The sequence below is a fragment of the Poecilia mexicana genome, unplaced genomic scaffold, assembly GCF_051168715.1.
Source record: "Poecilia mexicana isolate PSO_F unplaced genomic scaffold, ASM5116871v1 scaffold_10, whole genome shotgun sequence".
Lineage (NCBI taxonomy): Eukaryota > Metazoa > Chordata > Actinopteri > Cyprinodontiformes > Poeciliidae > Poecilia > Poecilia mexicana.
The window spans coordinates 216,533-234,084 of record NW_028263379.1 but is presented as its reverse complement, the minus strand read 5'-3'; the positions used below and the strand labels follow the sequence as shown (position 1 = coordinate 234,084).

Below are 17,552 nucleotides of genomic sequence, written 5' to 3'. Positions count from 1 at the left end.
GTTCACCAGCCAAACATTTATGCTAGCAAGTTTATGTTTGTGTGAAGCCGAGTTTCAGTTTTAAATGGGTTGATTCCTGTGGTTGGCTATATATCTTTTTCTGAAGTTTTTTTGGTTTCAAAATGGTTCGATAACGTTTGATAATAATTAAAACTTCTCGATGTTTCACATTGTCTAACAAAACATTTTTACATCATGCTACATGGTTTGTACTGTACCGATATAGTGAGCTACTCTAAGCTGTTGTTGGCAATATGCTGTTTGCTACAGAGCATAATTCATGTGGCTAAAACAGTTTTACGTCAACTTATAAGTTAGGAAACTTTTCCTGTTAAAATCATTTGGAGGCACAGAATCAGCCCAGTACCAATCCACATTCTCTGGTGAGAAAGACTCACCTGGTATAAATTAAATTTTTAGCTATTGGAGTTACGCCTGAGACAAATTAATTTAATCAAAGTATGTCATGAATATGTCTTTATGTTCTCCATCTTAAGTAGTGCTGCACCAATTGCAGTTTTCTTTAAAAAGCCTTATCTGCCAATTTTGATTTTGGCCGATACCAATTTTTTTGCCTGAAATATTGCTAAATATAGCAAGAAAGTTGCTGAGTTGGCAACAGTTGGGTGGCTTTTAACCGCAAATGTGCGGACACGATCTGGTGGCCGGTCTGTCAGTCAAACCTCTCACTGTAGAGCAGAAGAGGACTGTGGGTGATTTTTTTTTAAAGCCTTTGCTGAGGTAGATAAGATCAGCTTCAGATGCAAGTATTGGCCGATCACTGATCTCCCAAGATTAAGTAAATCGGCCGCCCAATAAATGCATCCTGTATTATGCATACATAAATGATATAATGTAAACAGCACTATCAGAGATGCAAGAAGTTTAGCAGAAAGAGAGGGCCCCAAAACCAGATTTCACTTAGGGCCCCATGGAGGCTTGGGCCGGCCCTGCCTCACAGTTTGAAAAAATACCTATATTGAAAAAAATACACCAAACACTTGATTTACTTTGTAAAACCCTGCAGACATCCTGACAATACAATAACCAACCTTTTAAAGCATTATGTTTGTAAGATTTAAGTCCAAAATTATCTTTAAAATCCCCAATAGCACATCAGGAAACTTAAAGATATAATGCTCCAAACTCTGATAAGCTAGCTCCGCTCTTTGACTTGGACTGGAGAACTTGGCACAACATGTGAGGCAGTAAAAGAAATGAATAAGATTAAAAAAAAAACTCTGCTCAGATACCATATCAGACCCAGACCAGTGGTGCGTGTGCATTTTTCATGCCCAATCTTCAAACAGCATCCAAAAATGATTTGAATGCTGGTGAGTCAGTAAAGCTGGAGAACATTTTTGAAAATTTCATTTAAACAATTGGAACTCCATTTTAATATGTAACAATTAAATTATCTACACGGCACATAAAAAGCAAAAATGGAGCAAGCTAGCATTGGCCTACAGATGATAGAACATTGAAAAACATTATTAATGAAATACCAGCACATGAAAACAAGTCCAGAACATAACAGCATCAATTTATTGTAAATACAAATAAAACATGCCATTAGGTTCAAATTGGTATATAAACAAAAAACAACTTGAACTTATGCTTTAACTCAGTGTTTCTCCACCCTGGTCCTCTCCACCCCCCTGCTCTGCATGTTGTAGATGAGCCTCTATTCCAGAACAGCTGATTCAAATGACACCATGACCATCAGGTACTGCAGAAGCCTGTTAATCACCCAGAGATACAATTCAGGTGTGTGGCAGAAGGGAAACACCTAAAACATGCAGGACAGGGGGGAGGTGAGGACCAGGGTGGAGAAACACTGGTTTAACAGATGGAACCTGAAAAATGTAATAATGTATGATGAATTTAGGTAAACTATGGTTACTCTTAAGAATTTAGATATATTTCAACTATGCAAAACTCATGCTTTGGTGAATAATTAATTATGTTAGAACCAGATGCAATATCACCCCAGAGATGTCAAACAGAAACAACTGTGTTGCATAGTTTAGCGCAGGGGTGTCAAACTCCAGTCCTCAAAGGGCCGCTGTCCTGCAACTTTTAGATGTGCCTCTGCTGCACCACACCTGAAAAGAATAATCAGGTCATTAGCAAGGCTCAGGAGAACCGATCTACACAGGGAGGAGGTAATTAAGCCATTTCATTCCACTGTTTTTTTACCTGTGGTACATCTAAACACTGTAGGACAGCGGCCCTTGAGGACTGGAGTTTGACACCCCAGGACTTTAGCAGTTTAACTGCTGCAGTGGTACACTCAGAGAAATATTTTCTGACCCTTAAATTGATAAAGTACATGCAAATATTTAATCATTTTGTCAATTCATCCAACTGCATACAGTCAAGAGATCCCAGAACAAATAGGGCAGGAATACAAAGTATTTCTATGTTTGGGATGGAAGACAATTTCCACCTCCCTCCTCTATACCAGTCATCCTTGGTAATTCAAGAAATAATTAAATATTTCCATTTTATGTATTATGCAAGTCTGGAGGATCTTTTATTTTGAAAATCCTTTAACCGGATTCTCTCGGTTACGTCTGGCGCGCCAACATTGAACCCACAAGCAGCAAAATGAGAAATGAGTAAACAGATGTCTTTGGAAAGTTTCTTTGCGAAGGGGAAAAGGCCCAGAGAAGAGAGAGGAGGATGGATTTATCCCGCTAGTTGGTTCCCACATTCGAAGCCTGTTCTGAATGACATGCGGCGATCGGCTCGATAATGAGCCAATGAAGCCTTCAAACCTGCTTTTCCACGTAGAGACCAAGCACCCTGTGCATATAAGCAACACTTCGGGTGTCATAGTTTCCCAGATGGGATCGTCTTGTTACAGAGAAACAAGTTCCCATTAATTTGTCGTTATAGTGAGTTAAAATTTTTCTGAAAGTAAAATGTTAGTTTTTGTGGTGCACCTGTATTTCACTTTGAAGAAATGTGTAAATGTTACCATAGCAACCAGAGTCAGTGAGCATTAGGACAGTGGTCAAGACGAGAGAAGAGGAGTAGAGCTTTTGAGTCTCAAGTCTGGTTCACACAGTGATTTTAGAATTATCTGCTGATTTTCCAAACCTCTGTGGTCACACATGAGCTGATAAAAGTACAACAGGTTTGATCGGTTTGTGTCTCCAGCCACACAGCAGGAGCAACACACCACACACGATCCGATTTCACTCACGAACATCCCAGTTCCTGAAGAAAATCCCGTAAAACCCCAGCATACCATACGTGAAATTAGAATAAACAAACACGGATGATGATGTAGAAGCAGTAGGTGTGGCAGGTGTGACTCATTTTAAAAAACAAAAAGAAAATGTGTTGGATAAAAGACGGCGAGAGCAGCGGCTCCATTTGCTGCACTATGATTTGGAGGCGAGTTATGTTTCGTAGTTAACATTTTTCTTAGTGTTTAGATTGTTTTCTGTTCTGTGTTTACATTTAGCATCACCACTTAATTATGATTGTTTTTACTATTTTGATGTTCACATCAAAAATAATGGATAAGTAGCCCACACTAATTTTAAAATTTTGCCATCTGAACCAGGCTTTAGTACAAAATAACGCTGTTTTACTAGTCACAGCTACAATCTAGCATGTAGCTAGTGTCAGCGTCAAGCGCTGACTGAATGAATAGCCATATCGTTATAACCCATTTAATGACGGATAGCTGAAAAGTTAATGGGTTTATCAACTGCGTTAGCAATTTCGCGCCAACTCCTCTCCTCATTTCTGTTGATATTCCTTGTATGAAATGCTGAATAAACATTCATGCTGTTTCCACATATAATCTCCAATGTCCACCGCCTCTAGGTTGCGCCATGTCAGCTATTTGGGATTCCCCTCTGTGCTTATGTCACCGCGCTCAGACTGGCTACCTGTCACATTCAACAGGTTGTGTTCTCGCTCCCAGTTGGCGAAACCCCACACGCTGCGATAATCGGCCAAGACGATCTAACATGTTGAATATGCCTGATTTTAGATTGGAGCGGTCCCGACGTTCTACGTAACACAGCACACACTGTTGGATAATCTATTACAATTATTGCAAGCAACAACCTTAGAATCTTTGAACTGTTCTAAGATTATCGTAAAAGGAAAATAAGGGCAAAAAATGTAAAATTGTGCCATGTGACTAGGCCTTAGTGGGCACAAAAACATGCAGAAGCCTGGTCTGACAGTTTACCACCCCCGAGCCGCAGTAAAATCGACGAGCCTTGACCGGTCCACGGTGAAAAAAAGGTTAGAGACCACTGCTCTATACAACATCACTCTACCCTACCTACATTTAGTTTATTGCTGAGCAGGTTGAAAAATAAATAATTTGAGATTTTAATGGGGGGGAGGGTTGTGAAGTAAAAAGTATCATGGCTCGTAAGCATCTCCTATTTCACAATATTGGTCACATAGCAAAAAGTTGGACACCACTATAATAGGTTGAACTGAATACTTTTTGCACAACAATTTGGTTGTTAGCTGGTTAACATAATCGGTGTTCCACAAGGAAGAAAACCACATTATAAAGATGAATTATGATCATAATGCACCATAAAGTTGAAGAGGGATTTTATGAAATTGGTAAAAGATATGAAAAAGCAGAAGCATACAGAAATAGTTGAAGGGCATCACTACATATTAAAAGTTGAATGGTGTTTCTAGGTAAAGGTATGTGGAAAGAGTAAAGTTTGCAAAGCAGGCAAATTTTACTGGAATTTTTCTGGTTTTCCTGGAGCTGAGTATTATATTAAAATAAGCGGAATATTATAAATATTACATAGGTTATAAATAGCATAAGTAATAGGATCTTTTGAAACTTCGTTCTGAAGTTTCAAAAGATCCTGAAGATAAGAAGGGGAAACCCATTCAACACTTTAAGTTGTTAAAAGAATCTTAAAACTTATCCAATAAGCAACAGGCAACTGGCATAACGAGGCCAATATTGGCCTTAAATGGTCAAAATTCTGGGTGCCTGTAAGAAATCAAGCTGCTGCATTCTGGATCACTTGAAGACGCTGTGTCAAGGAGTTATCTATGCCTTTATATAATTAATTACAATAATTGTGATGTAATGAAGGCATGAATAATTCTTTCAAAATCCTTAAAAAAAAATAGAATTTTACCCTTGCTAAAAGCCACAGGTGTAAAAACCTTAACAACTGAACTAACTTGTTTGTCAAATTTTAAACAGCCATCAAAGATAACACCAAGATTCCTGGCAGAAGTCAGACAAAACGGAGCTAAAGAACCAAATATTGAGTAAAGTAGGAATGTTTTGACCAAATAATACTGAGTTTTGTTGTGGCTGAAAATGTAGGTCCATCCATGATTTAACTTCAGCTAAACAATCTATTAGATAAAGACCCACACCACAGAACAGGTCATCGGTGATGTGTGTTTGCAACGTGACGTCACACACGCAATCTTCTGCCTCCTAGCTCCCTGCAAAAAACTGCTCTCCGACAATGACTACCATTTGTTTAAGCCGTCAAGTTGTTAATATAATGCCCTAAATTTTAAATGTGTTTTTGACATGCAAAAGAAAAAGGGTTAAAGTGCTTTGTTAGCAATTCTCAATTGTCTTTTCTGAATTGATATTTAATTAGAAGAAATTTATTGCAGTTAGGGATTCTCCGACCAGGTTTTTTTTTTGCTGCCCATGAGGGCCTATCACAGCTGATCACATGAATTGGCCGTTAATTTAATGTAGGTACAAGTGTTACTGGCTATGTGATCTGCAAAATGAAACCAAAATCATCTAACTTAGACAAAAAACGTACAAAAAACCTGTAGACACAATACAGCAAGTATTCAATCAAAAGGACAACTGTAAAACCTGTGGTGAGTAATACAATATTTAACAGTAACAAAAATGTGCATAAAGTCAAATATCAACATTGTTTCCTTTTTTTACTCGACATTGTTTGATATAGCCCTTCATTCAAAGTCAAATGTAAGTTGCATTCAAATAAACAATTCTAAGTTACTAAATCAAAAGTACCAGAGAGCATGGCTAGTTGTTTTGTGCATGTTCAAATTTTTTGCAAAGTGGTAAAGAGAGATCTGCTTCCTGGCTCTGATTGGTTGTTTCTGACCGAACACAGTAGTTCTGCAGAATACATGGAGGAGGCAGAGGAGCTGAATTTTTCTCACAGATTATCCATCTCAGGACATTGCGAAAATTTTAATACAAATCTAAAGCGTTTTTTCTATACTGCAGCTTTGAGCAGATGGTGAGTGCAAGAGTCCACCGTCTGATTGAGCTCAAGCGGTACTATGTGAAATATTACTTCTCAGTAGCGTGTAGCAGCAGTCCAACAGAGAGAGCAGTCAGTGGAACCTAACGTCTTCCACTGCTGGTCGTCTAGCCCAAGGTCCTGAATTATTTTTCAGGTTACCTGCTTAGCATTCTGACCGTCATGCTCATTCAGATAACTGTTGGCAATTATGCACCGTTTTGTCTGTTATCTGGCCGCTCTGGAAGGCTTTTTTCCTGCAGTGAAATTCAACACATCTCTACTCCTTTAAGTACTTTTTTTTTTTTAGTGTCATTAAATTCAGTGTGTCGATGTAATTTAAAGTGCTTCACCCTCAAGGTATTTTCCGTGAGAAGACAAACTTCCTCATTCACTCTCAGAACATGACATTGTTCTGAGATGATCCACATGACATTGCTGCCATGCGCCTGCACAGTGTGAAGTGGGAGATGTGCTGCACATGGGGCCTCTGCAGGCTGCGAAGTATGAGATACAGGTGATCGGTTTTGTAATTGGCAACAAAATTGTTATCAACGATCGTATACTTTTTCACAAAAATCAGACAATTATGATCAGTGGCCAATCGATTGGCACAACACTAATTGCAATGCATTGATAAATCAAAATTTTGCCCCACCCAATGTTGAAATGAAGCACCTGAGACTCTGTCATCTTCCAGTGTTGTATGCATTACAGATGTCATTCAGTTTGTAATTGGACATCCTAGGACACTCATGACTGTTGAAGAGCAAATGTGACATCATTTGGGATCAGTCACATTAACCTGCTAAACGATGGTTATTTTTATCTTGACCTAACTCATCAACTAGCCAATTGTGCACTTCTACTTCAAGCTCAGGCCTTCCATCAGAAACCTGAGAGCCAGAGGAATCTGTGCAGGATGTTAGCCGTTCTTAGGCTTGCACTCGACTGGGAATGTGTCAACATCATAAGACTTTATTTGCAATAGACATTTGTTGACACCTAGACAGCAGCAGGATGGCTGCCATCTTGTAGCATCACTGCGTTACCTGAGACATTTGGTGAGGCACAGTTTTTGGCAGACATGTTGAAGGATTCATGTGGCAGACATTTACACACAAATATAAATGCATCACTACCTTTAGATTTTTGGCAATGTCATTTGTGTTCAGTTTGAGCATCTGTTACTGTAAGACAACATTGCATTAGCATGTAAAATACAAGTTCATAATACTTGGAATATATTAAACAAGTAAAACAGCAAGCAGCGTTGGTGACCCTCACAGCTCAGCGCCGCACTGGCTTAATGGCGACCGCAGGACCTCCAGCAAATGCCACCCAAATGTCGTCGTCATCACTCTCACGCAGACACCGCACCAGTCTACTAGGTAACGTAACTCAATGTGTTGAGCAGTGCTCCTTGACGCATTAAAAAAATAAATAAATGAATAAAATAATCTAATGCAATTTTGCTGATGTATTTTGTTGACTTTGGAATAATCTGGGGGCACAGTGGAGTCAAATCACAATTTAATGCTATTAGCCTCTTTAGAGGTTAGCAAAGGTCAATTGTTGCAAATCGGCCGATGCATATGTGATACAGAGCCAATTGTTTGCAAACAGGAAGGGATTAAAATTCACCAAAAGGCCACTCTCACATGCACTAGCCAGCAGTTAGTGTTTAGAGAAGGATTTACCATCATGTTGTTCTGTCATTAAACAGGTTTAAACTTGTATGAATCAGAGTAAAAGGAAGAAAACTAGCAGGAAAACAGGTGACTTCCTGTTGAAAGGGGGCATGCTGAAGGTGATGTCACCAACTGACCGCATGAATGTGAGGAGCTCTGGTCTGCTGTGAAACAAATAAAGTTTGATACAGCTCTGAGCTTGTCTGTGGAAGTTACTCCATCTTGATGTTTCATGGTGAATGGTCAGATTTTGAGGCTTGGCCCCACCCACATATTTTATGCAGGAAAACTATTTTGATAACTTAACTTTCTATGCCTCAAGTCTTTACTGAGTGATTCTGAAGTCTGCATGTCAAAATATGTAGGAAGACTTCCCTCAGATATAACGTGTAAAAGGGAAAATGGCAGCTTTGATCCAAAATATCCGACTTCCTGTTGTGTTTGGACCATGGCACCAACAGAGTTTTTGGTTCATCCTTACAAGATACATCTATACCAAATTACTCAATTCTCAAAGTATGGCTTGGGGCTGATTTTTTAAAGATTTTTAGGAGACACTGTGGAGGAATTAAGCCATCCCCACCAAATATTACACTGTTCCTGTTGAGGGCCTAATTATTGCACTACAGTTCTTCTCAATATGAATATAGCACATACAGATATTAAAATGACAAGAAATTTGTGATACATTATGCAGCCCTAGTTAACACCATTTATATAGTGCCAATTGACAATGTCGTCTCAAGGCACTTCACAAAAAATCATTTCAATTCAACCATACATACATTTAAACTTATCCAAGTTATCAAACAGAACAATCTTCTAAATTAGGCAAGCTCACTCCGCCCCCATGCAGGAGTAGAGCAAACCTCCGACAAACAATGTTATATGGTGATGGTCACTGTGTGGCCTGAGACATTTGGTGAGGGATCTTTGCATTACCAGTCAACATTAAGGCAAAGAAGGTAGGCAAAATATTTCTAATGAGTCATTATCAGCTCCATTATTTCACCAAGACAGAAACTGACATTAAAGTCCAAGATTCTGAGGAGTGCTAAATCACTTAAAAAATGAATGCATTTCATACGAGCCCGTAAAGGCGGGTTTCATTTTTGTTTGTTACATAGCATGGCAATATTAGTTTAAACATGTTTTTAATGCATGAATATTGTCAGTTATTCCGTTACAATGTACAAACGGAAGAGAATGGGTCTCCTCTCTACTGTACTGCAGCCTGTTGCAGAAGTGGGAGGGGCTCACGGCAGCTCTTACTACTCACTGTACTATCGGTGTTTCCCCCTTTTGTTACATGGCTTATTACATGTTAAGTTACGTAAATTTATAATCTTTCATAAAATTCCTCCTTCTGTCAAACAGTGCAGTTGAATTTTCCAATTTGTTTAAAATGGTACGGCTTTTCATCACTCGGAATGGGATTTGAGTATAAAACCATCCCATTCGGACACACTGCTCTGCCTTATGGTGAGTCAAGAGAGAATAGTGAGAGTGGCTGCAGTGAGGGTTGATCATAGCATTACTCAGCTTTCCAAATGTGATTTTTCTTTTTGCAATCTGGACATGGAGTAGAATGGGTCTCTTCTGCTGTGAATGTTGGCGATGGTACGTTGTAGGACGGACAACTGACTGCGGTGCTTGGAAAGAGCTCAATGCAGCGCTTGCTTAGGGTTCAAAGCTTAACTTTGTGCTTGACTTAAACGCTTTGAAGAGATCTGTTTGACCAAGTGGGTTCCCGTCCTTAACTGCTGCTAGTCCTTACTCTTTACCAGTTCTTTGTGTTTTCACCAAGACAAACTCTGGAAATAGTTTGAACCAGTGAAAAGAATCCCTTTTGTTCATTGATAGCTTTTGTCAGGAGCTATCAATGAGTTCATTGCAGCAAATCAAACCTGAGCGACAAGAAATAAAAATGCTAAATTCCGTTTTTGATCAAATCTAATACAAAAAATAAAATCAATGCTTCAGCAATAAAGTCAGATTACTACAATAATAATTAATCATTATAGTTTAACTAAACTTACAGCTGATCATTTCCCCCACAACCCATAAATACCATGAATGACTAATTTCTTTAACACTGTTGATCGTTTATTATCCTCCTAATAAACCTTGCTTTAAAAGTTGTCTTTGATTTCTGTTTTCCAGCTGCTGGATAACAGTTAAAGTCTGATGACATCATACAGAATCAGTTTGTTTTTCATATGATTGCTTTATTTTTATTCAGTGAAAAGTTTGCTAAAAGACTGTTCTGAACTTTGTATTGCAGACCAGCATTTTGCTGTGTTAGTCCTATTTTCTGTCTTTAGTCTTTTATAATTGTCAGGGTGTCTTTCTAATCACTTAATGGCCGGTCTGTAGGCCTGACCCCAGTATGAGATTAAGTTGACAGCTTGCAGTCTCTCTAATGCTGTCAGCCCACATTAAAGTTATGACACCACATAGTCTTACAAAAACTACACATGAACTACATGAACAATTAGACAAATATTTGTATTCACCTTTTTGTCACGAACTCTATGTGCCATATTTAAAAATATGTACAGAAGCTACAAAGACCTTACCTTGTTACAGTGACGGCCAATACCCATGAGAAAGTTGTCCGGTTTGATGTCTCTATGGATGAAGTTCTTTGTGTGTACATACTCAATTCTGCTGATCATCTGGGAGAAAAGAAACATCAAGAAAGGGGGAAAACATGAGTTGCTTATCGTTCTGTTAAATCAGAACTACTTAGAGAAATTGTTAGGAAACTACTGGCTCAGAACTTGTCTGATTTATTAAGGAGCTTCTTCACTGGCAAGTCTCAATGTAACCAGTTAATGTGCAGTTCGGTGCAGCGATGGGTTTTTCCTCACTACTGTGGGGGAGTGGGTTTTGACCCAAATATGATGGAAAAAAATTCAGATCCGATTTTTTTTTTTTTTTTTTTGCTATGCATATTCTGGCATACAAGATTTTTTAATGTGAAACTATTTAGATTTAGGTAACGCTGTTAACCACTCCTGAAATTTTATTTTTTTCAAAATCCAACAAATAATAAAATGCCCATCACAACAAAAAAATAAACAAAATGGTACGCAGCTCACTTCACTGAACTTAATTGGTGGAGATCAATGTCAGGAAAAATTTTCATATGCATGCATCCCTAACAATTACTTTTCTGTAGTTTACAAAATTAATTTGTAGCCCAAGTGGAGTGACAGGGAACAGAAATGAAGGTGAAAGATTTTAAGTACTTGGGGTCAACAGTCGAGAACAACGGCAAATGTGGAAAAGAAGTGAAGAAACGTGTCCAAACAGGTTGGAGCAGGTGGAGAAAAGCATCAAGTGTGATGTATGATAAAAAGAGTATCAGCGAGAATGAAAGGAAATGTTTACAAGATGCTGTTTGGTTTAGAGACAGTGGCAATGACGAAGAGGCAAGAGGCAGAGCTGGAGTTCGCAGAGTGAAGATGTTGAGGTTCTCTTTGGGAGTGACGAGGGTGGATAAAATCAGAAATGAATATATCAGAGGAACAGCTCATGTCAGATGTGTAGAAGATAAAGTCCAAGACGCCAGATGAGATGATTTGGACATGTACAGAGGAGAGACACTGAATACATCAGTAGAAGAATACTGAGGATGGACCTGCCTGGCAAGAGACCTACAGGAAGACCAAAGAGGAGGATTTATGGATGAGTGAAAGAGGACATGAAGGTAGTTGGTGTGAGAGAAGATGAGGAAGAAAGGGTTACATGGAGACAGACGACTCGCTGTGGCGACCCCTAAAGGGAAAAAGAGGAAAAAAGGAAAAGAAGAAGAAGAAGAAAAAAAAAATTAATCTGTAACAATAATAGCTCACTTCTGAAGTTAACTTGGACAAAAACTGTACAAAAGTCTGAAATTATATTCAATTTAACAAAGCAGCAGTCTCAACTTCCGTATCGGACCACCATCAAGATGGCTGCATAGCGAGAGCACTAGAGTAATTAGAGAGATTTCCCCATATAAACTAAGTGAATCTACCTATAACGCATTAAAGGGAATAAAACTTGTGTCAGTTCTGCCAGGCTTCAGAACTAAAGAGACAATACTCCGCAAAGCCTGGCAGGGAAAGGGGTTTACCCGGCAAGAAAACCACATAACTTGGATCACTGCTATCCACCTGTCGGACTTAAAAGAGGTAGGGAATATACAAAAATCCACAAAGCATCAAAAGAAAATAATGTCTACTTCCAGACCGCGAAGCTGCACGGGGAAGAGGGTCTGTGGTACAACAACCTACAACAAGGTAGAGGAGTCATCACAAGGCCTGCTGAGACAAGGCTTCACCGTGACAACCATCAAACCTCTGGAGACGCTCATGGGGCATGAACAGCAGTTGTCCTGGAGAAGAGTGGACCGACAAGCAACGAAGGGCGCATTTAAAGCCGGCCGGGGTTCCAAATACAAGGAGAGGCTGCAAACCTTCAGGAGAACACCAGCAGGCCCCTCCAGGACTTAGAGAGGACCTACCCCAGATAAAAGATAGCCGAAAGTATTGTGAAATACAGTACATCACAAAAGTGAGTACACCCCTGACATTCAGGCAGACATTCAAGTATATTTTTTCATGGGACAACACTGATGAAATGACACCTTGACACAATGAAAAGTAAGGTGTGCAGCTTATATAACAGTGAAAATTTCTTCCCTGAAAATAACTGAATATATATAGTCATTACAAACCACCGACAACAAAAGTAAGTATATCCCTAAGAGACTACACCCCTAAATGTCCAAACTGAACACTGCTCGTCATTTTCCCTCCAAAATGTCATGTGACTAATTAGTGTTACTAGGGTTCAGGTGTGTTCAGTTTTGCAGTACAGCTCTCACACGCTCCCATACTGGTCACTGGAAGGTCCAACATGGAACCTCATGGAAAAGAACTCTCTGAGGATCTTAAAAGATGAATTGTTGCGCTACATAAAGATGGCTACAAGATGACTGCCAACACCCTGAAACTGAGCTGCAGCACAGTGGCCAAGATCATCCAGCATTTTAAAAGAGCAGGGTCCACTCAGAACAGACATTGTGTTGGTCAAAGGAGCTCCCTCTGGAAACTCAGCTTCTTTGAAAGACAGGCACAGGAGTGCTGTCAGATTGCTGCAGAGATTGAAGAGGTGGAAGGCCAGCCTATCAGTGCTCAGACAATTCGCAGCACACTACATCAGATTGGACTACCTGGCTGTCACCCCAGAAGGAAGCCTCTTCTGAAGTCTGTACACAAGAAAGCCCACAAACAGTTTGCTGAAGACATGTCAACAAAGGACATGGATTACTGGAACCAGGTCATGTGGTCTGAAGAGACCAAGATCAGTTTGTTTGGTTCAGATGGTCTCCAGCATGTGTGGATGCCTACAGTCAAGCATGGTGGTGGGAATGCCATGGTCTGGGGCTGCATGAGTGCAGCAGGTGTTGGGAAGTCACATTTCATAAACTCCAATAGGTACTGTGAAATACTGAAGCAGAGCCTGATCCCCTCCCTCTGGAAACTGGATCACAGGGCAGCGTTCCAGCATGATAATGACCCCAAACACACCTCTAAGATGACCACTGCTTTATTGAAGAGGCTCAGGGAAAGGGTGATGGACTGGTCAAAAAATGTCTCCAGACATATCTGATACATTACGGTAGCCACCCAGGAAAGTTTGATATGAGCTTGACCAATCACAAGAAAGATTCTCCGTTGTGTCATATTTGTCACCCAACCTACTCTGTATCGTAACTCCTGAACGGTTGGTCGCATTCAAAAAATTCAAAAGGTATTAGAAAGTGCATAAAATAAGCTTTCCAATGGTGTATCACATGTGCATGCTCCAGCAGATATCAGAGTAAATATTTTCGTTACGGAATTTCCCTGCGGAGCTTCGTGTTGTATCAGTGGAGTAGCGGTGAGAGAGAGAAAACGGCAGAGGACGAGTTGAAATCACGCATAAAATTATGGAAATGTCTAAAAGAAAATCCACCAGACTGAAAAACGGTCCCAGAAGGCTGATGTCTGAAGGCAGTGAACATAAGAGACATATAACCAAGTTATGCAAAATATTTGTACAAGCTAACGTTAGTCATGAATGCTGCACAGGTACTGGCTAACTGTTAGCTCCATCTTGATTCCTGCATAATTTGTGCAATAACTATTTATTATGCTGAAAATAAAATCGCTGTCTTCCAAAAATAATGTCCTATGTAATATTTTTACATAACGTGATTTTGGCAAAAAGAAAAAAAAAAAAATCAACATTTTTTTTTCTGCCAAAAGATGAATTGTGAGAAAGAAAGAAAAACAACAAATCAGCCAAGTGAGGGATTGGTGACCTGTCCAGTGCCCTGTCCACTGTGTCCCCTGCCTCTTGCTCCTGACCACTGGAGATGAGTACCAGCACCCTCTCAACCTGAAGTGTGATAGATAAAGTATGGATGGATCCGGAGTGGGATTCTGTCTGCAGCTGGAGAGGAACTGCTTTAGAGCCTACCACAAGAAATTAAAACGCCTGAAATAATTGTAATGAAAAACAGGCATAAAAACTTGTAAATTGGAGGCCAGGCTTCACAGTTTTCTCTGCATTTATGTAATATAGTTGTGAGTTGAAATTGTTCATCTTAAATTGTTTGCCCCTGTCATCAGAAAGTTTTTGTTCAGTAATAAACCTGAAATTTTCAATTCCGATTTTTTTTCTCTCTCTTTAAACTGTTTGTTAACAGTTCTGTCTATTAAAAATTGTGAAGTACAAAATACTGAAAGCTGAGGATGTTCTGGAAAAAAGAGCAAAAATTCAGACTCATTGCACATTTTTTGAGAATTTTACAGCCATAAAATTAAAAAGAATACCAGGCGGCCCAGTTACAATTATGGTCTTAAGAGGGTTCATTTAGATTTTATTATTTAGCGCACTGTGTTCCAGCCAGGACATTATTTGCGTTGCGCGGAGCTCTGACTTCCGCCTCTGAGTTGTTGACGAAAGCTAAGTGTTAGCAGCATAGCGTCTAATTTTCAAGTTCGGCCCATGGGGATTTTATTGATTGATGATAATATCCGGGTTTTCATCGTTTTTTGGGGGACCAATAAGCATCCTTAAAATGACTGGTGCGATGCCTGGAGTACTGCGGCCTTCCTCTTCCGGGAGCTGCTGCTTCAGAGTGACCGGCGGGAAGAGCGCTGAGGAGTATTTATACAGGTGAGCCGGGACCACATATATAAACTTTACAGCGTAGACAGAGCCACACGCTGGCCAGCGCATTGAGATGTAAATGCCACACATAATTGCTCATTCACAAAGAAATCATTCTCACCACTCCCTCAACGCGCACCTCTGAATTCGCAACTACAAGTTATTCCTGTGGTTCACATTGAGCTGCGCAACCAGAGCTAACGCGGTGGTTAGCTCTGGTTGCATTGTCACTCTCAGGAATAACAATGCTGTTAAATTTGATTTAATGGTTTCAGCATAGATAAGAGATTTTAAATTGTTCAACATTTAACTTAAGAGTTTAAGGAGCTGGCTTGTGGCTTGGACCACAGCTACAATGTGATGCTATGAGTTTAATCTTTTGAGATGCATTTGTTCACAAATATATTTGGGAATGTATATTATTTCAGCAATTTACAATTATCAGTGATTCCTCTTAAGGAATCCGTGGTAATTGATCATCACTGACTTCAATTCCCAGATTCCTTTAAATCTACGTTGAAATGGTGTTAGTGGTGCTGATGTTCTTAAGAGGAACAGGGGGCTCTCAATTAAAATTCTGCTCGAGGCCTCATACCACATTGGACTGGCCCTGCATGATGAACTGAATCAGGTGCCACTGCGCATCTCTCTGCTGGATGCAGTGGGACAAGGAAATAGATTTAACTCATGAGGCGCCGATAGAGACCAAGGTTTTCCGTTTTCCAACTGTTGAGTTTTTAATAAGCTAATTTGACCGACGGAAAAAAAATTTCAAAAATTGACAAAATTAAGTATTATGTGACCACTCCCCAAACTTGTATTTTTCATCAGATTTCAATAAAACTTCTCTACTGCAGATAAATTAGGCCAGTGTTTTTCAACCTTTTTTGAGCCAAGGTAATTGTTTTAATTGAAAAAATCAGAGGCACACCACCAACCAACAATGTAAACAAAGATACTCTGTAGCTGCTTATATTACATAGATAGTCATTCTTATCAAAGTGTCTTGAATAGGAATCAAATAAACACAAAAATTTATTTTTGATCATATTTTACATTTCTTATTTCAAATTGCACTTAACATGTCCACTTCAAAAACACACCTGAACACCTGAACAGGGCCACAACACTGTTGTGTGTGATGATTAATTTTCTTGTTTTAATGTAAAATGCTCTGTACCTGCTGCCATCTAGTGATACTAAAATTACATGATTATGCCGCTAGTCACTACTACAGCAAAGACACTCAAAGATGGCGTTACTTGCAGATAATTAATTTGTTTTCAAAAAATCTTTTAAGACCAATTACCGTATTTTCCAGACTATGAGCGCACCATGCTATAAACAGTACCTTCAAATTTTTTGAACCCGCCTCCCCCTTCCCGGAAACTTACATATATCAGCCGCACCGGGCTACAGGCCGCTGGTATCTCTGCCGCTCGGTTTCCCTCCAGCAGAGGGCTGCCCTGTGCTGGAGGGCAGACCAGATTTGGTCTCCGTCTCCAAATCTGGTTTTGTTCACGCCGAGTTTACGTGCAGCGGCTTCGTTTCCCTCCTGTACTGCCAGATCGATACTCCTCAACTTAAAAGCTGCATCATATGAGTTTGAAAACATTTCTCCGTCGTGCCTGCTGCTAGCATGTGCTTGTTCTAAATTAAAATTAGCGCGTTCTTCTTTGATTTACAATTTTGACTTCCAATGATTCACTTCCTGCTAAAGAGCCCTCTGGTGGTTGAAGAAAAATCCACAGGAAAGCCACACGGTCAAAGTGTAGGAAAAAAGTAGCAGCTTATAGTCCGGAAACTACGGTAGGTGAAATTGGATAATTTCCACGGCACGCCCGACGATCACTCACGGTACACTAGTGTGCCGCGGCACAGTGGTTGAAAAACACTGAATTAGGCTGCTGAATAACATAAAGGCATCCATTTTGGCCATCTTTAATAGTTTCCTTGATATTGCTGATAGGAAATAGGGATTTTTTGTTTGTTTTTTAAATAATCTAATTTTAGAGAATTTTTGGCTTGCACCAAAATGTTTATTTTTTATGCATTTCATTGAAACTTCCTTCCTAGATGTCAATTAGGCTGCAGCATCATATAAAAACATTTATTTATGACTATCTTTAGTAGTTTTTTTTCTATATTGTTGGCAGAAAATGGAGATTTTTTTTTTAGATTTCTTTTTTATGGAAAATTCCCTACTATTGACCATCTGAAAAAGTGCCAAAGAACGTACAGTTTTTCATAAAAAGTGTCTAGAATTTATTTTAGTATAGATACAGTCACTTCATCATGCCGCTGCCCACATAATGATGCCCTAGGCCAGGGGTCCCCAAACTACGGCCCGCGGGCCGGATCCGGCCCACCTCCTCATTTCGTCCGG

At 39.6% G+C, this 17,552-nt stretch overlaps 1 protein-coding gene across 4 annotated transcripts in view; it reads right to left on the bottom strand.

Annotated features, from left to right (window-relative positions):
• Nucleotides 1-17,552, bottom strand: part of csnk1a1 (casein kinase 1, alpha 1) — a 65,525-nt gene that overhangs the window by 39,812 nt on the left and 8,161 nt on the right. For all 4 annotated transcript variants that reach the window (XM_014970525.2, XM_014970520.2, XM_014970522.2 and 1 more), the window contains exon 4: nt 10,534-10,632. In XM_014970525.2, the coding sequence (XP_014826011.1) occupies nt 10,534-10,632 (99 nt within the window). The remainder of the gene's footprint in view (nt 1-10,533; nt 10,633-17,552) is intronic.